This window comes from Choloepus didactylus, chromosome 2, assembly GCF_015220235.1.
Source record: "Choloepus didactylus isolate mChoDid1 chromosome 2, mChoDid1.pri, whole genome shotgun sequence".
Taxonomy (NCBI): domain Eukaryota; kingdom Metazoa; phylum Chordata; class Mammalia; order Pilosa; family Megalonychidae; genus Choloepus; species Choloepus didactylus.
In genome coordinates this window covers 18787422-18815359 of record NC_051308.1, presented here as the reverse complement: position 1 = coordinate 18815359, position 27938 = coordinate 18787422, and the positions used below count along the sequence as shown (strand labels likewise).

General features: G+C 38.6%; 1 protein-coding gene across 1 annotated transcript in view; it reads right to left on the bottom strand.

The window, feature by feature from the left end:
• SLC35F3 (solute carrier family 35 member F3) overlaps nt 1-27938 on the bottom strand; it is a 463234-nt gene that overhangs the window by 12184 nt on the left and 423112 nt on the right. Inside the window, 2 exon segments of the mRNA XM_037821187.1 lie at nt 2563-2723; nt 2726-2781. Coding sequence (XP_037677115.1) covers nt 2563-2723; nt 2726-2781 — 217 coding nt within the window.

Sequence of the window (27938 nt, the reverse complement as noted above, 5' to 3'; positions counted from 1 at the left end):
TGTTCTTTTTTCTCAGGACTATTCTCTAAGGTAGGTATTAATACTCTGTCCATTTCAAAGATGAGATAACTAAGGTTCAGAGATCTTAAGTTACTTGCTCAAGGTCCAACACCTTATAACAGTGGAGCCAAGATGCTGGTTACTTGAATATAGAATAAAGCACTAGACTCCCTGAGCCTGGAAGGCCAGGACAAATATAAAAAGCACACATAAGCAGAGTGAAAAGGTAAAACAAGACCGAGCTTGGACTGCTTTCACACAGACAACCGTGCAGTGTCTCTCACCCTCTGATACCAATAGTGGCTGGGATCTCCCAAGCATTTATTATAAAATACATTTGCTTCCTTCTGAATCTGGCTGGCATGACCTGGGCCTTTTGGTGATTTCCAGCATCCGCAACCCTTGTGATTTGAGTCTTAACACAAGTACTCTATGCAATCTGCTACACAAGCACAATGCTAGGCTTCTGACGTGTTCTTTATGTCTGTAACATTCTCAAGCTTGAATGTTCAACTTTCCAGGATGGGGAACCATGTCAATTCCCTTTAATCCTTGAGAATTATCCAGTGCAAGATACTACCTGACCCAGCTGTCTGAGAGAAGTCTGAGACATCCCAAGTACCACCAATTGGGTATTATCTTGGACTTAAATTTCCACCTATGTAAGGGAAAACATTCAGTTACTCTGGGAAGTTGTTGGTGTCTCAGATGTTGCTACTTCTCTGAATGCTTGAAGATGAGAAGAAGAAAATCCACCACCACGTGCAGTGGGATGATCTTAGATTACATACTCCTAAGAAGAATCATGATTATTAGAGACACCCACAATTGCACAGTTCTTTACAGGTTACACAGTGCTATCACCAACCTCGGCTCCTCGGAGCCTCATTTCAGTGCTGGCCTGGTGCCGGAGGCCTTCAACACAAGCTTGGTTCAGTAGTCAGTGGTCAGCAGAGGCTGAGCTGGACATGTGGCCAGTACGCGGAATTATATCAGAGTTCAGGGATGCTAGGAGTAAAATAAACCCTCTTACCCATTTATAGCAACAAAGCAAAGTTCTCAAAGTGCCATCTTGCTCCCTATGATTTTAGGCGTACTTCAAGTTTTTTGCACCTCCTTCTTTTAACCTCAACAAATTTCTGTTTTCTTCTGCTTTTAGGTACAGAAATAGCTTTGAAGCGTCTCTTCACAGTAACAGGGTCTCATTTGGAATTTGCTTGGGACATGGGTTCAGCATCTGAATTATGCCAAAATATGCCATGAATTCTCTTGGCTCTCTGCTTCAAAATAAAGGGTATGAACTGGTGGCAACAGGGCATAAAGCATCCGAGTCTTCTGTGTCAAATCAGGCAGGTTGTTGGGTAGACTACTGCTGGAAGGACCTGCATTTCTTGCAGAGATGTATTAGATTATTTATTTGCTGAAAGCTTTTCTGGGTGGTAGCACAGTGAGTTAAGTTTTTATTCCAAAATTAACACCGTCTCAAAACAAATTTTCCCCCACTGCAAGCTAAAAATACTATTCAGCTGTTGACTCATTTCCCCACTGTTGTTAGAGTAACTAGGTGGGCGTGAGTCCACAATTAGGATTATATCATTGTTTTCAGGACAATGAGAGAAGGACACAGTGGAGGGCCTGGAGTTTGCTCCTTGCTGGTTGCCAGTACGGGACTGGCTCTAATGGGACAGTCCATCAAGCGAAATCTTGGGGCCACGTGGTCTGAGGATGCAGGATAAACCAGCAATGCACTCTGACTACAAAACAAGAGAACTAACTGCATGGCAGAATCTGCCTTTGGCCTTATTTGCGGCCAAAGGATGAGGAAGCAGTAGCTGCTCCTGGCCACCAGTGGGAGACCTGCAGAAGCCACCAGGATTTGGTCCCCGCTAAAATGTCACCAGTTTCTTCTACTCAGGGCAAGTCCTTCTACTTTTCAGCTGATATTTGATAGTTCATTTGTCATACTTTATACAACTATTATGAATATTAGCTAAATTTGACTAGCTTAGTATGTATTTTACTAAGTCTTGGTTGTAACAATGAGAAGTAATTTAAGGGATACAATTTATTCCTTCCTTCATCTGGGGTCTGAAAGGAAATAAAAATGTCCCTCCACAGTTTAGTGCAAATGTGTCCGGCCCCACTGTGATGGTGAAGGACGGCCAGCACCAGCAAAGCTCCAGAGCTGATGTCCCAGTCATGCACACACTGCAGACTGGAAAGCCACCCGTGAAAGAGGGAGTGAGCATACTGAGATGGGAGCAGAGTAACCCGTTGCCAGTGCCAGGTTCCGACTTGCCACGCACTTTAAGGAATGCTTACTGAAATGCTTGAAATGAAAGGTGCTTTAATGAATGCTTGTCTAGTATGGTTTGCAAGCAAGAAGGTTTACAAGGCACACCCAGAACCGGGCCCTCTGCCGGGCTCCTTTTCTGCTGCAAATGGAAGTAAAGTGGTCAGTAGCTTATGCTATGGTCCAACACATGGAGCTAAGCAAGCCAATGGGCAGGTTTTGGTTGACATGACTGAGTGAGGGGGGAAGACAGATAATAAGGAACTTACCCTCACTCCCATGAACCTGTCCCTGAGAACGATCCATGAGAGCAAGAACACAAAAGCTTTGTTGCAGCAGAACAACACGGAGACATCCGTAGTGTTTATTTTCTTTATTGCATGTAAGTACAGGTAGTTTGTGAGTGTCCAAAGAACACCAAAGGGTGCTGCCTGGTAAAAAACACCTTCAAAGTCAAGCCATTGTCTCCAAAAAATCGACAGCATTCCCTAAAACAAGGAAAGAGAGGCAGTGTTATTATATTCTTGGGTTGAGACAGACCTTTTTTTTCCCTATATAAACCCATTTTTTTTTTTTTTTAGCAAATATGGGAAGAGGTAGATTTTAAAAAATTTGTTATTATTGTTATAAGCATTTTCTCTATTAAAGCTCTTCAATCTATTGCTTTACTCCATTGAAGAACTTGTCATACAATGGTCTGATGAAACATTGTTCCTCTTGTTTATGTTAAGTTTGGAATTGATGGCTCTACACAGAAGGTAATGCTGGGATTATCTGATCTGAACCCCCAATTCCATGGTGATTGATGGAGGGATTCTGTCACTTGCTTAGGAAGAGAAGGAAGTCATTAGGCCTTTTTATTTAAGAGGAGGGATGGATACTAGAAGGGAACTCATTGAAAGGTACTTTTCAAACCCTGCCCTGAACTAGAGTTGTCTTTGCAATTAGGCAAGGACAGTTATTTCTTGGACATAGTTAGCTACACTTTGGCTACCATATAAATAGTGTTAACTGAGGTCAATGTACACATTTTCTCCATGGGGCCACATTGGGAGTAAATTTTTCCACCATGGGGAAGTTCAAGTGTCTGCCCCATCTAAGCGTACAGCACAGGAGGAATCAGCAGATCCAGGAGTCCAGTGTCTTAGAAGAGAGGGACATGAGGGAAAATTGCTAGAAGAAAGTCTTCCAATGCCTCGGGTTCCATGGGTTGAATTTAGGGGGAAGAATCATTGATATATGAAATAGCATTTATAAAGACAGTCCACCTTCCACATGAAGAAGAAGAAACAAGAGAAGGCTATGAGGGGTAGGGAGCATGGAGAGAGTCCACTGGGAGAAGGCTTGGTCTACAGAAAACTGCCCACTGGTTTGACTGTTGTGGGAAAATGAAGATGGTGGTCCCATTGGGCATGATGAGCCCAGGCCAGATGGACAAGTGAGGAAGCACCGCGTCTACAGAGAGCAGAACCCAGCTCACGGAGGGCTGAGCTCAGAGGTGAGTGTTGAGGGCTGGCCCAGGAGGAGGGAGTCAGCTTACAAAGTGATTTATAAATAGACTCAGGCCTAACCCAATAGCCAGAAGAGCAAAAGAAAAGACATCACTATAAGCCAGATATACTGGGGGTGGGGTGGGGATGGGGGTATAAGTGAAGCCTGTGCCACTTAATATGAACATCCAGCAGTAAAGAAGGGAAAGGAAAAACAAGTCAAAGGGCATTTGGTGGAATCTTAATTTTATCTTGTTGTTTGTTCTTGCTATCATTCTTAAATGACCTTTGCCTTTGTCCATAATTCAACCCTGGGATTTCCACACAAAAGAAACAGAGAACTCATAAAGCAATGTGTGAATGCCTGGGAGATTGGTGGAGAGGAAACATACTCACAGTTTTGTGGAGAGTGGTACAGTTTAGTCACCCTTTCACTGATTTCAGAGCCCTACGCTGTTTCTAAACAAACTAGCACCCGGATAAAACATTCAGAGATTGCTAAATTTAACATGAAATGAATTCAACTTAATTGATTCCATTTTGGCTTTCTATAGATGCAACTTTCATTTGGGGGACAATGGAAATTCTAAACGATATGGTAATCTTTTCCATTTGCCATGTGACGTCATACAATGTTTGAAGTTCCATTTTCTATGTGGTGTTTCTGAACCTCTTGTCACTGAACAGTGTTCTTTCCCCCAGGGACAGTTATTAGAGATGGTGTCCTTTGTGTGTGTGATTAGAGTGGCTATAAAGTGATGCCAATCCTTAAGTGTGACCAACAGGAAATTCTTTCCTATTATTAATGCCCAACTATTTTAACTTAGAAGTTTTGCTGAAGGCAATATCACACACTAGGATTTTCAAGTTCCACCTGACTCTTTAGTATAAAAAAAATTATTCATGTTGTGCCAGGGAACATCCAAAGCCAATTAGGCAGCGTACATCCTTTATCAGAATCTATGTTTGACTTCTAAAGAGTCTGATGGTTGTAGAAGCAGTAAAGAGGGGGAGAAGGACATAGACATGGCTGGGCATTGACAGCCCAAGTTGCTGACGGGAAGTGGGAGGGGAGCGGGGTGCCAATCTGGGGACGGAACAGGCAAGACTCTGCCTGCTGGAGCTCTGTTGGCTCTTTGAGGACTCACGACTAGGGAATGCAGCTCAGGTGGGTGGATTGTGGTTCTACTAAGATCAAACAGGTTGGCCACTAGGGCCATGACCCTTGTGCTGTTTTAAGACCAAAGACTCCACTTTTTCCTTATCAACCACAGTGCCTTGTCTAAAATTGCGCTGATCTGGGTCAGCTGGCTCACCCATGCCTGTCCTTAATTGCAAGGGGAACCAAGAAAGATGATGAGCACAAATCCATCTTGGTTGGAGACTTCTTGGTATACAAAGAGTTGACTACAGTAGAAGCTCTCTTGACTGACTTCCACTTACCTGACTTGACAGCCTAATGCTCTTCATTCCCTCTGTAAAATCCACCCACTGTTGCCCTTGGCCGGCTAAGTACTCAAGGCTGGCAGGTTAGTCTTCAGCACACCCAAGCCTTTCAGTTCCTACCAGCTGAGCCATATGCAGCCCAAGATTCAGATGTGTTTGCTTTGCAATTCTGCTTGTGCCAATTGTTCTTTGTTATTTGATTTACATAATTCTATTAATTATTTCATAAATCAATGAGGAAAGTGAGAAAATAATGTTGCTGTTTTTATGAACACTAAGCTGAGAGCTTCAAGAAAGACTCAATAGAAGCAAGGCACTAAAAAACTGCTATTGAATTAGGTGCAAATGAAATTCTGTAAAATAAAGGAAAAATTGCAAATATCTATGAAGATTCTGCACTCACATTACTTGGCCATTCTTGGTACTCTTTAAAGAACCCTGACTGGAATAGCCTGGCATGGTGGGATTAGGATATCTTGTCATTTAATCAAATCAACAAATACTTATTTAGCACTTGCTATATTCACAATTTTAGACATGGCTCTGTGGCTGATAAGGAAAAAGGGAATAGTCCCTGCTCTTGAGAAGCTGATGGTACAAGTGGGGAGACAGACTGATCCCTCAACAGGAAGCAATACGAGGATGTGTGGTGGGGTCACACTAATGCTGTAGAATTCCTCTCCAGTGGAGAGAGCCAGACCGTCAGGGAAGGCCTCACAGATGTGGATTTTGAGCACAGACTTGAAGGACAGGCGATTTTTATACAGGTGGAGGGAGAGAGAATCTTCTTGGAAAGACAAGAGAAAAAATTGCACCTATGAAACAACAAAAAAATTCCATGAAATAATCTTGGAAACTAAAAATAGGATAGCTGAAATATAAAAAAAAATAGTAGAGTTGTTATAATATAAAGTCACGATAATTTCCTATAAAATAGGAGAGAGAGACAGGGAGATAAGATTGGAAGGTTCAATATCAAACTAAAAGAAGCTCTAGAAAGAGAAGAGGGAGAAAATGAAGTGGAAGAAATTACAGAAGAAAGAATTCAAAAAAGTTTCCTAGAACTGAAGGAGAGTACCAAGTACCAAGCAAAACAAGTGAAGAAAGAACCAAAACCAGGCACACATTTGTGAAATAAAGGACTAAAGATAAGATTTGAAAGTTTCCAATGAGAAAGAAACCAAAATAGGTCAAGGGATAAAAAAAATCAAAATAGTGTCAGACTTGTCAATGACAAAAATGGCAGCTGAGAATACTAGCACAATGCCTTAAAATTTCTGAAGGAAAATTATTTTCAAATCAGATTTCTATACCAAGCCAACTATAAATCAAATGAGAGAGTAAAATAAGGATAGGCTGCACCAAAACGGGGAGGGGGGTAAGCCCGGAGTGAGGAAGACAGGAGGCAGGAAGTAGGGCACCCAATACAGACGGGCAGGGGTGGCATCCCCGGGTGATGCTCCCAGAGACCAGGGAGCATAGCAGGTTCTAGAAGGAAGTCTCAAGGGAAGCCTTGGGATTAAGCACTAGGAGAATACTGATAGGTTTATGAAATAGTGGAACATTTTAAAAATTTAGCAATCATTAAACAGAAATCAAGGTAAATGAGATAAAAGAGGCAAAAAATAATGCCAGGAAAAATGAAGGGTCAGTCACAAAAGGAAGCAGAGTCACAGGCACCATTTGGCTTAGTGGTGAACAGCATATGCAAGTTTAACTATTAGCCAAAAATTGAGATATTGTAATACTGGAGGGGACGGAAACAGGGAAAGTGGGTGTGGGATGGGATGGAAATCGATAGATGTCTACATTCAGGAACACTGAGATAAGAATACAACTTAGGTAAATTGACATAAATACCAGGAGAAATGTCCACAAGAGCTGAGAACGCCTAAGAGTAGGGAGGTGTGGGGTGGAAGTTGCTGTTTTTTTTTTTTTTTTAATCCTAATTCTTTTGGAACTATTTTGTTTTTCCAAAGGATGCACACGTATTACCTTGTTAAAAATAAAAATTAATTTAAAAACACGTAAGAGAAAGGTCAAGTTGTTGTGGTTGAAGCTAAAATGTGGGTGCTCTGAGACAGCTTAAAGAACACAGATGTGGAGAAACCTTCTGGTTAAAGATAAGGAAGCTGAAGCCAGACATTCAAAGACATGCTCAAGTTCAAACAGCTATCCAGCCAGGCTAGAGTTCAGGCTTCCAGACCTGTAGTCTGAGGGAACACTCCTAATTATCTGCTCTCTCCTCTAGATCCTTTACATAATCATTGATAAATATTTTAAACTCTCCAACCATAACCCCAAAATAAAAGAAAGCATCTCTATCCAACCCATTTTCCTATCAGTATCCCTCTTTCATAGCACAACTTTCAGAAGAGGTGTCTGCACCCATTTTCCCCCATGTCTTCGCCTATCTCTTTCTTCAACTCACTCGAATCCAGTGTCTGCTTCTAACCGCCCGGACTGATTACCAACAACCTTCTCGTTGCTAAATCCAACAGGTGTTTTTTAGACTTCATCTCACCCTTGGACGCCTCTAACGTTGACTGTTCCTGCTTTAAACAGACTTTCTTCTTGGCTTCCAACTTAGCACATTCCCCTTGGTTTCCTCTGAACTCTCCTCATCCTTCTAGGTGCCCTCTGCAAGACCTTTTTGATATTTCCCCAGGGTTCTCTTCTGGTTCCTCTTCCTTTTGTCCTATAAACAGTCACTGAACAAGTTTATCTATTGTCATGATTTCAAGCCCAACTGATGACTCTCTAGTCAAGACACTTCTGGCACCATCTTGTCCTGCACATTCCCAGATACCTCATAGCCCAGCCAGCTTCTCAAACTGAACTCAGTATCTTCCACTTTAATTCTCCATCACTGTGTGGTACTGCAATTCGTATTTCTGCCTAGGCCAGATACTTGGAAATCATTTTTAACTTCTTTTGCCTCATCATATCTCATTCATCCCAAAGCTCTATAGATTATTCCTCCTAAATATTTCTTCCTCTCACAGCTACAACCCTGGTCCATGCCTCCATCCTCTTTCACTTGAACTACTGCCACAGGAATCAAATCAATCTTCTCTCTTCACTGGTTTTCCTTCCCCAAACCAAATCCATTCCATTCTCCATACTAGAGACAGAGAGATTCTCCCCTTTCCTTAATTTCCCCTTAGGATAATGGCCAAATTCCTCCTAAGCTTGCCAGGTTCTTGCCGTTGCCCATCCTCTAGCTTTAGCCTCCAACTCTTACCCATCCATACCCTGAATTTAAAGCAGGCTGAACTCATTTCAGTTCCTGGAATTCAGTGTGCTCCTTCCTCTGCTCTTGTCTCAACAGATGCTATTCCCGTTTCCTGAAACACTCTTCCCTTTTTCCTCTTTCTGTGGGTGGTTTCCTTCCATCCACTGAGTATGAGCTCATATGTCCCCTCTGATGCAGCCGTGATCCGTGTTCCCATAATGCCCTATACTCATCACAGCATACAGGACACTTTCTCGTAACTGCATTTTATTGTAACTGCTTATTTAATGTCTGACATCTTCACTAGGACTTAAGCTTTGTGTGGTTGTTACACTTTTGCTTCATCTTATATCCTTAGAACCTAGTATATAATACGTAATAATAAACATATTTTTACAGAATGAATACACTTATTCCTTTATGAAGGACAATTGGTTCTAGAACAATGATGCAAAGACCATTAGTTTCAGAAATCCAAGGGAGTTTTTAAAAATACATAATTCTTGGATTCAACCTTAGACATACTGAATTATATTGTACAGTGAGGGGACAGGATAATGTAGAGGATGATGCAATTTGTATGAGACACATTCTTGAAGTCATTCCAGAGTTCAAAATTGACAAAGCTACACTAATTTTGGCATAATAGCATTTTATTTCTGTTTGCCACCTAATGTTAACATTACCACTTTGCATTTATAGTTCCCTTGGCCTGCCAGCATTAATATTGTGATACTTGTCTAATATTTAAATTCTTGGGGGACTGACATTAGTTGAAATTTTATATACAAATTAAACATTAGTCATACTTATATATTGTGTTACTGTACATTTGCATAATAATGTGACTGTACCGTATTAAAATTTTTTTCTAGGTGATTATCATGTGAAACCAAGTTTGAATTCAAAAGTTCATGCCGCCTCTCTTTCTCTCTCTCTTTTTTTTTTGGTTTTAGGCAAAACTATTTTTAAGAATTGAAGTATAATGTACATTTCTTTAAATGTAAAAAGATTAGATGTACAGTTTGATTAATTTTATAAGGTGAATTCACACATGTAACAACCATCTCTACCAACATATAGAATATACCACCACACTGAACACCCTTGTGCCCTCTCACCGTCATTACCCATCTCCCCCGAACGTTATGCTGACTTCTATCTCCATAGCTTACTTTTTAATTTATAAAGATGGAACCATAATTATGTACTCTTTCACATCTGGTTTCTTTTACTCATTACTATATCCAAGAGATTTGCCCAGGCTGTTGTAGATAGATATCAGTAATTCACTTGCTTTATAGTTGTTGGGGTAGAGTCTCCCACAACAGACATATTCACGTCCCAATCCCTGGTCTTGTGGGCGTGAACCTGTTTGTAACTAGGACCTTTGAAGATGTTATTAGTTAAGGTGAGCCCAGACTGAATGAGGGTGGGCTGTAGTTCAATATGGCTGAACCCCTTATAAGCAAAGGAAATTGAACACAAAAGTAGAAGCTACTGGGAGCAGCAAGAGGCTGGAAGTCAACAGAATCCAAAAGAGAAAGGAAAAGATGCTGCCATGTCTATGACCTGTGACAGAAAAACCAAGGATCAAGGAATGCCGGCAGTCAGCCCCAGAATGTCACAGTTTTTAGAGAGAAAGCATTGCCTTGCTAATGCCTTGATTTTGGACTTTCTGTAGACTCAAAACCATAAGCCAATAAATTCCCATTGTTTAAGCCAACCCACCATATGGTATTTGTTTTAGCAGCTGGGAAATTAAACCAACAGTACTTAACTTTATAATTATACCAAAATTTATGTACCCATTCTACAGTTGATGGTCAGTTGGGTGGTTTGGATTACGAATAATACTGCTATGAACATTCCTGATTATGTCTTTTAGTGCACATTTGTATACATTTATGTTGGTTATATACCAAAGAGGGGAATATGTATAGGGTCAGCTTTAGAAAATAGTGCCAAACAGGTTTTCAAAGCACTTGTGCCAACTTATACTCTCACCAGTCTTTTAACTGGAATTTTATTCCATTTACATTTAATGTAATTATGGCTCTATTCGGGTTTAATATTACCATCTTAATAATCTTTTCTACTTTTTCCATAACACCTTTGTTTCTTTAATTTAATCTCTTTGGCTTTTTCATGGGTTAATCAAATTTAAAAAATTTTCCATCTCCCCCATATTAGCTTTTTAGAAATACATTCTTCTATTATTTTTCCAGGAGTAGACACTGCCACATGAATTCTTGATTTATTAGAATATACTTTCATTGGTAATTTTATCACTTCTTGGACAATGCAAGGACCTTCTAACACCTTAATTCCATTTGTTTCCTTATCATATTTTGGGCATATCAACTATTGTCATGAATTTTAATTCTACATATGTTAAAACCCTATGACACATTATTCCTACTGCTTTAAACAGTCAGTATTCATTTAGATATAACTACATATTTACTCTTTCTAAAGCTCATCATTCCTTGCTGAATTATTGTGCATCCATCTAGGATAATTTCCTTCTGTCTGAAGACTCCCATTAAATGTTTCTTTCAGTGTGGGTCTGCTTGCATGAAACTATCTTTATTTTGCTTTCATTTTTTTAAAAGGTATTTTCACTGCATTTAGAAATCTAAATTGAAAGGTATATTCTTTCAGTCCTTTGAAAATATCATTCCATTCTCTCCTGGCTTTCAGAGAAATCAGTTATAAATTCTTATTGTTGTTCTTTTGAAGATAATGTATCATTTTTCCCTGGCTACTTTTATGATTTCCTATCTACTTTGGTTTTCAGCAGTTTTCTATGCTATGTCTTGGTGTACCATAACTGCTATGCTGCTGATTTCTGTTTGACTTCTATGATCCACACTTTGAATTCTCAAATTCTGCAAGAAGATGAGGCACCAGGAAATGAAAGGTTCCTTTCATGTGTTTTCCCTTTATTCTGGGATTTTGGTGCTTTGAGGCCTGGCAGTATTAGCTGCTTTCTGATGCTTTCAAACAGCATTTTAAAATATTTTATCCAACTTCTCCAGTTCTTCTCTGAGGGAGGGTTAGTCATAATAACATGTCTTTCTTGTTCAAGCAGCTATAATTTAGAGGCTCTAAGGAGGTTCGGAAATAACCCTGGGTACGTGATAATAAACAAGCTATACTAGTGGCAAGATGATGGTTCCTGGGCCCCACTCCAGTGGTTTTGTTTCAGTAGGTCCAGTATGAGGTACAGGAATCTATACTTTCAAGAAGATGCTTAGGAAATTCCGGTAATTCTCATGTACATCCAGATTTAGGAGACAGTTCTCTAGATTACCATTTCTCCAAGTGTAGTGAAAGACCACCTGTGTCAGTACCACCCGCAGCACTTAGCACCCTAGTCTAAGCCATCATCGTTCCTCACTAGGATTATTATCATCCCTGTCTCTACTTTTATCTCCTTCTTTAAAACACAAGTCAGACCATGTAATTTCTTTACTTGAAACCTTCCATTGGCTTCACGTCTTATTCAAAGCAAAACATTTCTCCATGGCCTATAAGGGCCTACCATGACCTTGACCCGCCCCCCTCTGACCTTGTCTCTTGCCACTTTCTCCCTCACTCATACCGAGCCACCCTGTCCTCCTGGCTATTCCTTGAACACACCTGGCATACTCCTGACTCAGGTCCTTCACTGTCGCTGTTCTCTCTGGAAGGCTCTTCCCTCACATTTGCACATGGATCTCTCCCTTACCCCTACAGGTCTCTGCTCAAGGTCAGGCAGCCCTTCCCAGCCATCCTCTCTAAGAAAGTAATATCACCACCTTGATCACCCCCAGCTCATCTGATCCCTGTCATGTGCTTTATCACTTGCACTTTCCACTCTCTGACGTGTTATAAATTTACATTTTAAAAATAGTCTGAGTTCTTCTACCAAAATATGTGCATCACGAAGGCAGGGACATTTACTCACTGCTGTATCTTCAGTACCTAGAACCATGCCTTGCGCTCTGTAGGTACTTTATAAATATGAATGGATTCCTGTTCCCATACCAGACTGCTGAATTGGAATTTTGTGGGATAGAGCCAGGAATCTGCATTTCAATCAATTATCTCAAATAACAGTTATGTGTCCCAAATAGAACCAATGTGATTTCTTTCCAAAAAATTGGTTTTAAAAGGTGAAGTTTTTTTTTTTTTTTTTTCCGAATGTAAACCAACGAAGCCTATAAATATCATCTACCCTTGGTATGTTGGTTTGGAGGTATGTACCCCCAAAAATCATATTCTTAAATTTAATCCATTCCTGTGGGTGTGAACCCATTGTAAGAAGGACCTTTTGATGAGGTCACTTCACTTAAGGTGTGCCCTACTGCATTCAGGATGGGATGGGTATTAATCCTATTATTGGAGCCCTTTATAAATGGAATGAATACAGAAAGAGACAGAGAGAAAGCCACAGGAAGCAAGAAGCTGAATGTCAGCAGAACCCAGAAGAGAAGGTATTTCAAGGAAGAAGTGATCAACAGTGTCCAGTAGAGTCTCTTATTCAGAGGTTTACAGAAAGAGGCTGGAAGCCCTTGGTAATCTTCATCAAAAACACCCAGAAAGGGGACAGATCCAACCACAAGGACAAAAAAGCTGGCCTAAAACACTGATGTCACCACTAGGGACTGGAAAATGCCAATTAGCAATCTTGTCATGAGGGGTTTGTAGTCAAAGCTAAGGATAGATGTATAGTATAATAGTAATTATTGCTTTGTTTCCAATTGCCATTCTTTAGCTTCTTGCTTCTAAAACAAATAACAACAAAATTCAGAATGCAGAAGGATCCTGAAAATTAAGTATCATCCACTCCCAAATCCCAAACCCCCAGTTCTCTTCAGAATCAATCATTATGACCATTTTCTTGCCTTCTTCTGGTAATAATCTATTCAGATACAAACGTGAGTGTGTGTGTATATATATAGAATTTTTTAATACACAGATATATGTAAATAATTTAATTACACAGCAAATGGAATTATAAGCTTGTCTACAATAATTCCTTCACCTTTTAGGAGCCCTAATTAAAGAACTGTATCCTGTCCTGGCATTGGGCAGGATGGCCTGTTGGCTATTGCATGTGCCTGCATGCCAGCCTACCTGGTGAAGAGGTAGAGGTGAATAGTCAAATATAAGAGCATGTAAGTTCAGCGCCGTGAGGAGGCTGCATCTTAATTCCAAGAAATGATCCTGTTAGATTCCTCTTCTCTATAAGAGGTTTTACAACGTACTAAATTCGTGGGGCATTTTACTTGCTTCCTTAAAACACTTTAAAAATATAAAACAGTGTAGAAGAAAAATTTGAAAAGAGAAAAGAAATTTTAATCACAATGAACCATTTCAACACAATTGCTGAGATTGTATACATTTTCTTCAGGATTTTCCCACATACACATATTTTTACAGAGATGTGATTGTGCAGTACATGCAAGTCTTGCTTTTTAGCTAAACCTGCCTCATAAGAATGTTCCCATGGTGTCATATGGTTTTCTGCTTACTGTTTTACTTTCTTTTTTAAACTATTTATTGTGAAGTAATCTCAAACTTACAAGGCAGTTGCAAAAATAATACAAACTCCATACAGAGAGCTCCAGTGTATCCCCCCCATCCCAGATACCCAGATCCACCAATTTTAACATTTTGTTACATTTGCCATCCCATTCCTCCCTCCCTCCCTCTTTTCCCTCTCTCCCTCCCTCCCTCTCTCTCTCTCTTTCTGTCTCTCAATCTCCCTCCCTCCCTCCCTCTCCTTTCTGTCTTTCTTTTTCTTTCATTATGTATCTGTCTATTTTCTGAACATTCAATAGTAGATTGCATACATCAAGCTCCTTGAACACATTCCATGTACATTTCCTAAGATCAACAATATTCTCTTATGTAACCGCCTTAAATAACAGTTAACATCTATTTATTGTTTTCTATGGCTGCACAGAATTGAAGCTGGTAATATTCTGCAGAGATATCAGTATAGATAGCATCAGCCTACTCCCATTATTACATGCTATGCTTTTTCCAGTTTTTTCCTATTATAGAAAGAAGGTGATAAATATCTTCATGCTTATGTTATTCCACAAATTTTATAATTTTCCTTAAAGAATTACTGCATTCATAAAAGAATGTTGGGGGGGGGTTGTAGATGACCAAAGTATTTCCTATAAAACCCACAAAAGACTCACATGACTAGGACATATCTGTATAATAGCTGTATTATGAACAAATCAAGTGTCATGAAGAGATTTAGTCTCCAGTTCCCTGGGGTGTACTAATGAAAAATAAATGCCCAAGGAGTAGGTTTAGCACATATTGAAGGGATTTGCTGGAAGAGAGATGGCAGAATGGCCTAGAAGCACAGTGTATTTATATATTATATACTCCCTCTTCACTTGACATCTTCAGTTGTGGTCTCAGTGAATAGATTGTAAGGTGTTTGTAAAACATTTTCACTCCAGCATCAGGTAGGAAGGCTGGACTCCACGAATTTGAGATTCAATTCTGTGATTTAAAAATAAAACCTTTCTAATAGGCAAAACCAGAGTGAAGTCCAGCTATAGGGAGTAAATGGGTAAATGTTTACATGCTTTTATTGGAGGAATTTGTGTTTTTTTTAGAGCTTTTATGGAACTTTAAGCTAAAAGAAGCAGCAGAGACCAGTTAACAATGTCATGAATTGGGCTTTTGTTTATTTTGAAGATTTAAAGGCTAATTTTTGGGGGGAGTTTTAAGCATAAAAGTGAACTACTCGAAGACAGTTGTATAAAAATGTAGCTTATGAGGGGTGACAATGGGATTGGGAATGCCATAAGGACCAAACTCCACTTTATCTAGTTTATGGATGGATGTGTAGAAAAGTAGGGGAAGGAAACAAACAGACAAAGGTACCCAGTGTTCTTTTTTACTTCAATTGCTCTTTTTCACTCTAATTATTATTCTTGTTATTTTTGTGTGTGTGCTAATGAAGGTGTCAGGGATTGATTTAGGTGATGAATGTACAACTATGTAATGGTACTGTAAACAATCGAAAGTACAATTTGTTTTGTATGACTGCGTGGTATGTGAATATATCTCAATAAAATGATGATTAAAAAAAAAAGTGAACTACTACTGCTCATAAGTAAGTGAACACATGTTTGCATTTCCTACAAGTATGTTTAAATGTTACACATCTTCCCTCCCATTGCAGATGCAGGCTCAGCCAATGTATCCTTATATATTAGAATTAAGTTGTAAAGACTTGTCTAAACAAACATGAAGATCAACTTTTTCAGCAGAACTATAAACAAAATACCAAATCATTTTATTAAGCTTGATTTCCTTTACTACACATTATAGGTTTCAGGGCTTGGTGAACAGTGAGCCCAAAAATTGTCTTTATGTCTGTCTGAAATTGCACCTGTCTATCTACCTGTCTATTTACCTACCTTCCCGGTTACTGGTCAGTTTTGGAAGCACAGGCCTGAGACATTTAGAGGCAGAAAAAAAAAAATAGGTCTTCCATGATGTCAGTGGTGATGTCCTTTTGGAAAGGGCTCTGAGAGAACTGGAAGTCATTAATAGGTTAAAAGGAATTTTGATCCCTGAGATGTTTCCCTGAGGAATGGTCCAATCTTAACCACAAAGTTTTTGAGAGGGAACATGTGAGAAGCACAGACTGTACACATGTCCCACTAAGAATTTCACAGCCTCCTCCATAGAAATCTTATTTTTTGTGTGTTTTGGGCTTGGCTGGCTACTTTGTATGCACAATCAAACAGCCTAAGTATCTGGAAAGTGCAGATAGAGTGTGCCAGCTCCTGAGCGTTGTCTGGTCCTGGCTAAGTTGCCAGGTTTACTGAAGCGAAGCTGTGCTCTGTGCTAAAAGTGAAGCTCAAAGCAGCAAAGACAGGAATGACCAAAAACTTCCATGTATGTCTGGAGACTAAAGTGCCAGCGGAAGTAGTCTGGCTACTTAGGAAGGGTGGAGCCTCAGAACTGTCCAATCTGAAACAGCCTCTTGATATTAGAAACCATCCTGCCTATTCTAGGAAGTTCACTCAAATAGCTGTTGATACTGTAGAGTAAAACTTGTCTGATTACTATTATTATTTGCTTTTTTTTTTTAATTAGAAAAGTTGTGAGTTTATAAAATAATCATGCATAAAATACAGGATTCCTGTACACCACCCCATCACCAAAACCTTGCATTGGCTGTGAAACATTTGTGACAACTGATGATAGCACTTTTAAAAAATAATAGTATTATTTTTTTCAAAAGCAGTTCCTTTGTTATTCTAGTCTTTCGATCATTTTTAATTGGGTTGTTTGTCTTTTCATTGTTGAGTTGCAGGATTTCTTTATATATTCTCTACAGTAAACCCTTGTCAGATATGTGGTTTCCAAATATTTTCTCCTATTGAGTAGGTAGGTTGTTTTGCTAGTTTGCTAATGCTGCCGGAATGTGAAACATCAGAAATGGATTGGCTTTTATAAAGGTGGTTTATTTGGTTACACAGTTACAGTCTTAAGGCCATAAAGTGTCCAAGGTAAGGCATCAACAATCGGGTACCTTCACTGGAGGATGGCCAATGGCTTCCAGAAAACCTCTGTTAGCGGGGAAGGCACGTGGCTGGTGTCTGCTCTGGAGTTCTGCTTTCAAAATGGCTTTCTCCCAGGATGTTCCTCTCTAGGCTTCAGCCCCTCAATAATGTCACTCTTAGTTGCTCTTGGGGCATTTGCTCTCTCTTAGCTTCTCTGGAGCAAAAGTCTGTTTTCAACAGCCATCTTCAAACTGGCTCTCATCTGCAGCTCCTGTGCTTTCTTCAAAGTGTCCTTCTTGGCTGTAGCAAGCTCACTCTTTCTGTCTGATCTTATATAGTGCACCAGTAATTTAATTCAGACCCACCCAATAGGTGGGCCAACACCTCCACGGAAATTATCCAATCAGAGTTATCACCCACAGTTGGGTGGGGTGCATCTCCATGGAAACACTCAAAGAATTACAATCTAATCAACACTGATACATCTGCCCACACAAGATTACATCAAAGATAATGGCGTTTGGGGGGACATAATACATTCAAACTGGCACAGTTGTCTTTTTACTTTCTTGACCAAATCCTTTCATGCACAAAATTTTTAATTTTGAGGAGGCTCCATTATCTATTATTTCTTTTGTTCCTTGTGCTCTGAGAATGAATTCAAAGAAAGCACTGCTTACCACAAGATCTTGAAGATGCTTCCTTACATTTTCTTTGAGGAGTTGTATAGTCCTGGTTCTTGTATTTAGGTCTTTGATCCATTTTGAGTTAATTTTTGTATACGGTGTGAGATAGGAGTCCTCTTTCATTCTTTTGCATATGGATATCCAGTTTTCCCAGCACCCTATGTTGAAGAGACTATTCTTTCCCATTTGAGTGGACTTGTCAGTCTTGTCAAAAATCAATTGGCCATAGACATGGGGGTCAATTTCTGAAGTATCACTTCAATTCCACTGTTCTTTATCTATCCTTGTGCCAGTACCATGATATCTTGACCACTGTAGTTTTGTAATATGCTTTAAAGTCAGGAAGTGTGAGTCTTCCCACTTTGTTTTACTTTTTTTAAAGATCTATTTTGCTAATTTGGGTCCCCTTCCCTTCCAAATAAATTTGATAATTGGCTTTTCCATTTCTGCAAGGTAGGCTGCCAAAATTCTGATTGGGATTGTGTTGAATCTCTAAATCAATCTGAGTAGAATTGACGTCTTAATGATATTTAGTGTTTCCAATCCATGAACATGAAATGTCCTTCCATTGATTTAGGTCTTCTTTGATTTCTTTTAACAACGTTTGGAGTTTTCTGTGTTCAAATCCTTTACATCCTTGGTTAAATATTCCTAAATATTCGATTCTTTTAGTTGCTATTATAAATAGAATTTTTTTTAATTTCTTCTCCAGAAATCTCACTACTAGTCAGTAGAAACACTACTGATTTTTGTGGTTGATACTGTATCCTTCCAATTGGCTGAAGTTGTTTATAAGCTCTAGTAGTTTTACTGTAGATTTTTTGGGATTTTCTACCTATAGGATCATGTCATCTGCAAATAGTGAAAATTTTACTTCTTCCTTTCCAATTTGGATGCCTTTTATTTCTTTTTCTTGCCTAAATTCTCTGACTAGAACTTCATGCATAATGTTGAATAACAGTGGTTAACAGCGGACATCCTTGTCTGGTTTCAGATCTTAGAGGGAAAGTTTCAGTGTTTCACCACTGAGTACAATGTTAGCTGTGGGTTTTCCATATGTGCCCTTTATCACGTTTCCTTCTATTCCTATTTTTTGAAGTGATTTTATCAAGAAAGGATGCTGGATTTAGTCAAATGCCTTTTCTATGCCCATTTAGATAATGATGTGGTTTTTCTCCTTCATTTTGTTAATTTGGTATATTACATTGATTGATTTTCTTCTATTAGACCACCCTTGCTTACCCAGGATAAAACCCACTTGATCATGGTGTATTATTATTTTAATGTGCTGTTGGATCTGATTTGCAAGTATTTTGTTGAGGATTTTTGCATCGTTATTCATTATAGAAAATGGTTTGTAATTTTCTTTTCTTGTAGCATCTCTTATTTCGTTTTGGTATTAGAGTGATGTTGGCTTCATAGAAGGAGTTAGCTTGTATTCCTCCTCTTCACTTTTTAGGAAAAGTTTGAACACGATTAGTAGTAATTTTTCTTCAAATGACTGGTAGAATTCACCTGTGAAGCCATCTGGTTCTTGGGTTTTCTTTGTTGGGAGGTTTTTGGTGACCAGTTCAATCTCTTTACTTGTAATTGGTCTGTTGAGGTCTTCTAGTTCTTCTCGAGTCAGTGAAGGTGGTTTGTGTATTTCTAATAATTTTTCCATTTTATCTAAGATGTCTCATTTGTTGGCATACAGATACTTTTAGTATCCTCTTATGATCCTTTTTACTTCTGTGGGGTCAGTAGTAGTAATGTCCCCCATCTCATTTCTGACTTTATTTTATTTGCATCTTCTCTCTTTTTTTCTTAGTCAGTCTAGCTAAGGGTTTGTCCATTTTGTTGGCCTTCTCAAAGAAGCCATTTTTGGTTTTGTTAATTCTCTCTTATTTTATTTTTTATTCTCAATTTCATTTATTTCTGTTCTAATCTTTGTTATTTCTTTCATTCTGCTTGTTTTGGGATAAGTTTGCTGTTCTTTTTCTAGTTTTCCAGGTGTGTAGTAAAGCCTCATTTTAGCTTTTTTTTTTTTTTTTTTCTTTTTTTACTGTAAAGTGCTTAGGGCTATAAATTTCCCTTCAGCCCTGCCTTTGCTGCATCCCATAAGTGTTGATATGTTGTCTTCTTGTATTCATTTAACTCAAGATAGTTACTGATTTCTCTTGCAATTTTTTCTTTGACCCCACTGATTGTTTAAGAGTGAGTTGTTTAACCTCTTTTTATCTGTGAGTTTTCTGGTTCGCCACATGTTACTGATTTCCAGCTTCATTCCATTCTGGTCAGAGAAAATGCTTTGTGTAACTTCCATCTTTTTAAATTTACGGAGACTTGTTTTATGACCCTACAGGTAGTCTATTCTGCTGAATGTTCCATGAATTTGAGAAGAATGCTCACCCACTCTGGAGGTTAGAATAGAATGAGAAAACAAAGCAGAGCCCCGTTGCAATGGTTCATTTGCCATTTCAGGCTCTATGATCCTCAAAGTGCCTGTGTGAAGAGCTGAACACAAGAGATCTGCTCCCTAGATTCTGCAGGAATGGGCATGTGGATTTAGGGTGTATTCCCTGCAACTAATCTTGCAGATGTGTGGGCATGCTCTCTGCTATTTTCAGGAGCTGTGCTGAAACTATTTAAAGCCATGGGCATAAATTTGTCTTTAGCAAGTAAAATGCAAGGAAATTATTCCAAAGTCTCTCCCTCTGGCTTTATCAAAGCTTTATGCTTTAAAAAATATATAAACAGCTTTCCTTTAGGTGAAAAGGATGCAAAGATTTGTGTAAAGATGCAAAGGTTTGTGTAATTTAGCTTCAGATGAACAGGCTGTTTTCCTAATCTCCAACTGGAGCAAAACAAAGATGATACGAATTTAATAGGAATTGAAAAATCAAGGATGTTACTAAGGAGGACAATATTTTAAAAGTTGAAATGAAATTTTATTGTATCTCAAGGACAGAAATGCTTACAGATAGGGTCAGTTCCATAATATACTATTTAGGATAGAAATGAATTATGTTAATTATTAAGCATTTCAACGCTGACACTAGATGACTGGTGTGTATATGCCTACCCATTGATTTCTGAAGGCAGTTTTCCTCTTTGTATCTGTCTGTCTGTCTGTCTCTCTTTCTCTTTCCCTCACATACATAGCCAGAACTTCCTCCACCCAAATGAAGAGCATAGCCTTATGCAGAGTTGGATGGATTTCCATGACACAAACTGATGGCTCTTTTTTAAAATAAATTAAATTTGAGCTTAGAAAGTATCTGTTCTAGTTTGCTAACGCTGTCAGAATGCAAAACACCAGAAATGGATTGGCTTTTATAAAAGAGGGTTTATTTGGTTACACAGTTACAGTCTTAAGGCCATAAAGTGTCCAAGGTATCACATCAACAATCAGGTACCTTCACTGGAGGATGGCCAATGGCATCAGGAAAAACCTCTGTTAGCTGGGAAGGCACGTGGCTGGCGTCTGCTCCAAGTTCTGGTTTCAAAATGGCTTTCTCCCAGGACATTCCTCTCTAGGCCACAGCTCCTTTTCAAGGTGTCACTCTCAGTTGCTCTTGGGGTATCTGTCTTCTCTTAGCTTCTCCGGAGCAAGAGTCTGCTTTCAACGGCCTTCTTCCAACTGTCTTTCACCTGCAGCTACTCTCTCAGCTCCTGTGCATTCTTCAAAGTGTCCCTCTTGGCTGTAGCAAACTCGCTCCTTCTGTCTGAGCTTACACACTGCTCCAGTAATCAAGGCCCATGCTGAATGGGTGGGGCCACACCTCTATGGAAATTAACTCATCAGAGTTATCACCTACAGTTGGGTGGGTCACATCTCCATGGAAACACTCAAAAGATTCCAGTCTAATTAGCACTAAAATGTCTGCCCACAAGATTGCATCAAAGAATATGGCTTTTTCTGGGGGACATAATACATTCAAACAGGCACAGTATCTAAATACATATTCCCTGGTCCTGCAATGTTGAAAAGAGACATTCATTATTTACCGTTGAAGAAGTCACTGCTGATTCACAGAGACTCAAGAACTCAAAAATAGCTGAGAGAAAGTTGTACTAGCTTTTGGGTGTTTCCCTAGATCAGGAAAAACTCCAGGGTCATCCTGAATTCTGCTCTTGTTTCCACTCATCCCAGATACAGGCCTGTACCCAGGGAGCTGCTGTTCTCAGGGGTCCTGTTTACTTCATGTCTTCCTGATGGGCTTTCATAATTTCCCATCCTGATGCACTTCCCACATATGGTTCTTCCTTTTTGTTCACCCAGAGTCTAAAGACACCTGGTTACAGCCAGCTCTAGTTGTGAGAGGGGCAGGATAAGTTTTCTAGGAAAGTGGAGTATTTCAAAGTAAAGTTATCCCCATCTGCCAGGGCAACAGAAGGCTCTGGAAGCAGGATCTTGCTTGACTATTCTTTGTGGGAACCTCATAATAAGCCTAAGGAGCCTTAAATCTAAAAAATAATTAGCTTTATGTCTCTGGGCCTCAGTTTTTTTCATCTGTGAAATGAACGTCCAACTCAAATGACCTTTAAGATCCTTTCATAGACACCATTCCATGGATATGCTATTCAAGGCCCAGGAGCTTAAAAATCTAAAGCTGGATGTAACCCTCCAGGCAGAGACGCAGGGCCCAGAGGAAATGTCACTGTTCCAAGGACCCCGGTTAGTGAGTTGGCAGGAGGACACGTCAAGCCTGCATTGCTTCTTCCTCTCTATTCATGACAAAAAACTTACAATCCATAAAAACAATAACCACCTGTGATGGTTAGGTTCATGTGTCAATTTGGCCAGGTGATGGTGTCCAGGTGTCTGGTCAAGCAAGCACTGGCCTAACCGTTACTGCAAGGACATTTGTGGCTGGTTAATAAACCAGAAGGCTGGTTTATTAAATCATCAGTCAGTTGGCTGCAGCTGTGACTGATGACATCAACAAAGGGCATGTCTTCCACAAGAGTATTCAATCAGCTAGATTTAATCCAATCAGTTGAAGACTTCTAAGCGAGAAAGACAGAGGACCTTTATGGACTCCTGCATCCCCACAGCTGTGTGAGACACTTTTATGGAATCTCATATTTATAGATATCTCTTGTTGATTCCGTTTCCCTAGAGAACCCTAACTAATACATCACCCTAATAGCTTTTGTTAGATCCTTTGTAGCACTGAACCTTTACCATGAGCATATTAAACTCACCCCAGCTTGGCTTTGGGCCCAACAGTGCAAACTTGCAGGGCATTTTGTCCTTCTGAGACAAAGTATTTGGGGATGCTTTTGGCAAGTGCCTGCGAGTGGAATTCTAACATCTATTCCAGCTTCCTTGGATGCTCCCGCAAGTGGCAAACTGTTTCCATCAATTCTTGGCAATGAAACCGCTATCTACAGTGGTTTTACTTGTCACTATAGTTGTTACTTTAGCTTATTTCCATTCCTTTACATGATATTGTAGTTGTCATTTCATGTTAACTGAGTGATTTATACTTGTTCTTGTAATTGTTACTTTAGCTTATTTCCATACCTTTACATGATATTATAGTTGTTATCTAATGTTAACTGAATGATTTGTAATATTGCTCGGTAACAACTCCACCTCTCCTTGTTTGAATCCCATAAAAACCCTAAACTCTTTAGAGTTGTTTTTTTTTTTTTTTTTCCCCTGTCTTCTTGCTTGGCCACCCTGCAATAAAACTGTTTCTTTTCTTAAAATCCTGGTGTATCAGCATTGACCTTCTGGGCGCACTGCTTGGTAATAATTTGGTGACTGGTTGGACTGAAAGATCCCCAGGCCCTTTCTTGCGTTAGGTTCTGGAGATGCAGTGGGACAGATTTGTCCAGTTACCAACCCTACATGGTCACTAGACATGTTTGTCTAGAGGCTTGAAGATCGAGGCTTCCTCCCATTCCCACCGGCATCATAGACCAATCAGTGCAATTTTATTTCGAGACAAGAAACAGTTCCACGTTCTGGACAGCTAATCGGCAGGTAAGGGGGAAGAGAGAGTTGAGGCCAAGAGGGGTGCCTGGGGTTCGAGGCTCTAACTGGGGTTAAAAGTCCCCAAGTCCCGCTTTCCTCTAAGCCCCCTCTGTCACCACCCCTCCATATTTAGTCTGGTTCTGAGCTTGTTGTTAGGTTCCGTATCTGATCTGGTTCTGATCTGGTAAATGGGTTATGTGGATCTCTGTAAAGTACTGGTACTTTGTAATAATAATTGTTACTGTTGTAAAATTAATTGTTGTTTTAGATAATCATTGGAAATGTTAATAGTACATCTAACTGCACTCCTTTAAAATACATTCTGGATAACTGGTCTACGTTTAGTTCAATGAAAAAGAAAGAAGATGATATTCTTTTTCAATACAGGCTGGCCCCAGTATAAATTAGAATCTGGGGAATGCTGGCCTGAAAATGAGTTTTTAATTTAAAATACAATCCTAAAATTAGATTTATATTATAAAAGGAAATAGAAATGAGACACAATCCATATGTTCAATCTTTGATATCTTTATATCAGAATAAGTTTTGTATAAAAGGTAGAAAACTATGGTTCAAACTAGTGAGTTTTATATTTCTGTGTTTCTGTGTCTGACTTTCTATTTGAGTCTGTTTTTTTGATGTATATTCTGCTACCTCCAGATGGTAATACAAATTAACAAATAAAAAATTCTTGGGAGAGCTCTATTCAAATTGCTTAAAGACAAATAAGCACTTAAATATACATTGGCACTCCTGGAATCCCAGAAATTAAAGAAGCCGAACTTCTAGTATTCTTTAAACCCCTTTTTCCCCTCCTCCTCTGTGTCCTACCTTAGCCTAACTCCCCTTCTATAGCGATAAGATTTCCCAAATCCTACTGACGACTCAGTGGGTTTTGCAAAAGAATTCAATCTTATCATTCAGACTAATGAGCCTGAATACTCAGACCTTTACCAATTAATTTACAGAACTACCGGTGAAGGTCATGCAGAAATCTGGTAGATCAAGCTATTTGGAAAGAAAAAGCAAACAGAAAAAAAGAATTCCTCCCAAGCTAAAACAGCAGCTAAATAAGCCCCAATAAACCCTCTAGGCACCAGGTTCAGGGAAGTAATACTTGTAATTACTATAAATAACCTGGACATTGGGGAAAAAAAAAAAAAAAAAAAAAAAAAGAAACTGCCTGAACTTCCCAAAGGTGGTACCACCCATCAAGGCTCTTTGTCCTCTATGAAAGCAAAATGCCTTTCAGTGTAACTGCTAGGATTGTCCCTGGAAACAGCAGAGACTTTTCCAATTGTTAGTGTCATATCTTTAGGCAAAATAGATCTGATAATTAGATACAACTGACAGGAAAGCATATGGGCTCTATAAAACACTAGGGCCACCTTATCCGTCTTAAATCCCATTGTCCTCATTTGAAACTCTTAAAGTCAGATTCACCAGACCAGGATAAGGAAATAAGTTCCATATATATATTCCTGTCCTTTTAGTCAAAGAAATAAAATTTAAACTCCACCCTCCTTCAAATATTATTCTGACCTATTTGGCCACTTTCTTTCTGTCTCACCTATCCCTACCTCCAGGGCCTCCTCCTAGACTTTAGCCAAATCCAAGGCATTATAACTTTCCCTCCTCCCAAGACTAAAACAGTCAATTAAAAAGATTTTTTGGCCTTTCAGGATATTGTAAAAATTATATTCCCAGTTTTTCTTTGATGGCTCAACCCTCAACCTTTATATGCCTTGTTTAAATGTTGATGGATTAAGTCCGCTACATAGGATGAACAAACCAATTGGGGAAGCTATAGGAGAAGTGCCGGGTGCAGAAAGAAAGATAGGGGAGGTGTGGGTTTAGTTTAGAGTTCTTTCTACTGGGCCTGGGATTTGGGGATGATGGGCACAAGGAAAGTGTTGTGGAATAAGCCATGTTTTGGGGTGGATTCCTTGGTTGCTGTTTAGTGTGTTGGTCATGGTTTTAGTTATTTTTTTAAAATACTGAGGGAATGTTCCAATTGGGAATTATTTTTTCCAATAATACCTTTGCAATAGTAGTGGCAAAAAACAAATCATTATTAAAACATTTATAGCTTTGGGATAGGGGTAACTGAATCTAATAAAATCTAACTGCCAAATTTCAAAAGACTCAGTAGGTAAAGGAAAATGTCCTTGAGAGCTACGGAAAAGTTTTTCCTGGTTTATCTTGGGACAAATTAAGCAATTATAGCATATTTACAGAGCTAGATAGTCAGTATGCTTTTGAAGTTGTTCATAATTTTAGGATATTATGGAAATGAAGAGGTTTTTTTTAAACCTTCAATGGAAGAAAAGTATAAAAAAAATTTCTTGCATTAAGAAATTGCTGGATAATCAAAGGTTTTGGCTATAATTAAAATTCCTGGTCATTCTTAGATAAATATGGAAGAAAACAATGGTAACCATGAGGCAAATACAGCTGTAAAAAATCCAGCAACAAGTTCTAGTCCTATTTGTTTCTATGATGACTTTTGAGCCAAACAACTCTATTGGAAATATTAAAAAAGAATGGAAAAATAAGCCTGCAATTAAATCAAAGCTGTAAACCAGTTCTTCCTACTTGCCTATAGAAAGCTGTTTTGGAAACTACTCATAATATATCTCACTGGAATACTGATAAAATGATAAACTCAGGAAAGCAATATTTCTGGAAACCATCTCCTAAAATAGCTATGACTTCTGAACTATCATTGTTATATATAATATAAGCATACAATTTTATTCTACTTGGGTGTGTTTTTCCTGATAAAATAATTTAGCATTATATCAATTAGATCTTAAGATGATAAAAAATGTAAATTTGTTATTAACAAAATTAAGTTAGTATTTTGACAAACTTTGTAAAGAATAGTTGTGCTTTATAGAAGGTTTGAAGACAGTTTCAAAGATCTTTTGGTAACGTAAAGTATGCAGGATGTGCTTTGTTAAGCAAAAGAGTGGAGATTTGTCCTAAAGTAAAAGGACTGGTTTTCACAGAGTGAAAAGCAAGAATATATAGTACAAAGCCTGGTGAATATGGGAAGCTATGGAAGGTTGGTGGAAATGAATTATATTTGTCATGGTTGATGCTCACTAGGATTTGATAAGCTTATTTATAATATCGTAAAAGAGTTTTCATATCAAACTGTATATTCACACAAAACTGAAGTTTGGTTTTCCCTCTGTTAAAATAATGAAATTTTCTCAGTTTATTGGTCTGCTTTTAATGAAAGGTTATAAAAAGTTTTTCTTAACCATCTGCATATGCTACCTAAAAGACAAATATTCTGTCATATAGGAATAATATACTCACTGATGTTTATGTTGACCTTATCTTTTATTGTTTTGGAAGACAAGTCTTCTCACTTTTAAAAGTACGAAGTCTTTTTCTTACAATCATATTAACTGTTATTTTTTTTAATTGTCATTTTGTTTAAATAGGGTACCAAAAGATTGTTTCAGAGTAACCCATTTTCCTGTTTAACATAATGTTCAAACCTGACAACTTTTGATATTTTGTATTCCTAAAATCAAACACTAAAGGATATCTTTTTATTTCAAACTGTTGCAAAGAATTTGTTCTTTCACCTTGTAAAAAGTGAGGTGCTAAAAATAGTTAGGTTCATTTGCTATGTTATGAGTTGTATGTGAAATGTTATAAAATTAAAAGGGATCCTCTAACCTTCTGTTAGTTAAATTTGTATGGGTGAAATGTTCATACGAATATTTAAAGATTATATAAAATTCCTAGAGACTTGACAGAGTTCTCATTGTCCATCTTATGTCCTGATACTGATCTGTATGATATTAGACAACAGTATAGTGTGTTGTCATGGTTTTAGTTATTTTTTTAAAAAACTGTAGTATGTCACAGAAACAGCCGAATTTCCTTGTCAGTTATATTGGTTTACTCGGTTGCTTCTCTGAAAATCATGTGGTCAGCTACAGGTCAAGAACTTCATCTTCAACAAAAGGACTTCAAAAGAAAAGCAAGGCAAATATATAAATTATGTCCTACGTGTTAATTAACATAATTGTGGTAAAATGTAAATATAAGACAGGAAAACACTTCTGCTGTGGTCTGTGGTTGATGACCTCAATATAAGTTAACTGTCAAATATGTTTGTTTCTGGAAATAGCTTCATTTGAAAAATGCTTATAAGGAAATTAGGTACTATACTGTAAGCTCTTGCAGCAACCATATTTGTTCCTGGGCTTTGGTTGTTATTTCTAAATTTTGAGGTGATTTGCTCTTTGTTTCTGACCTGG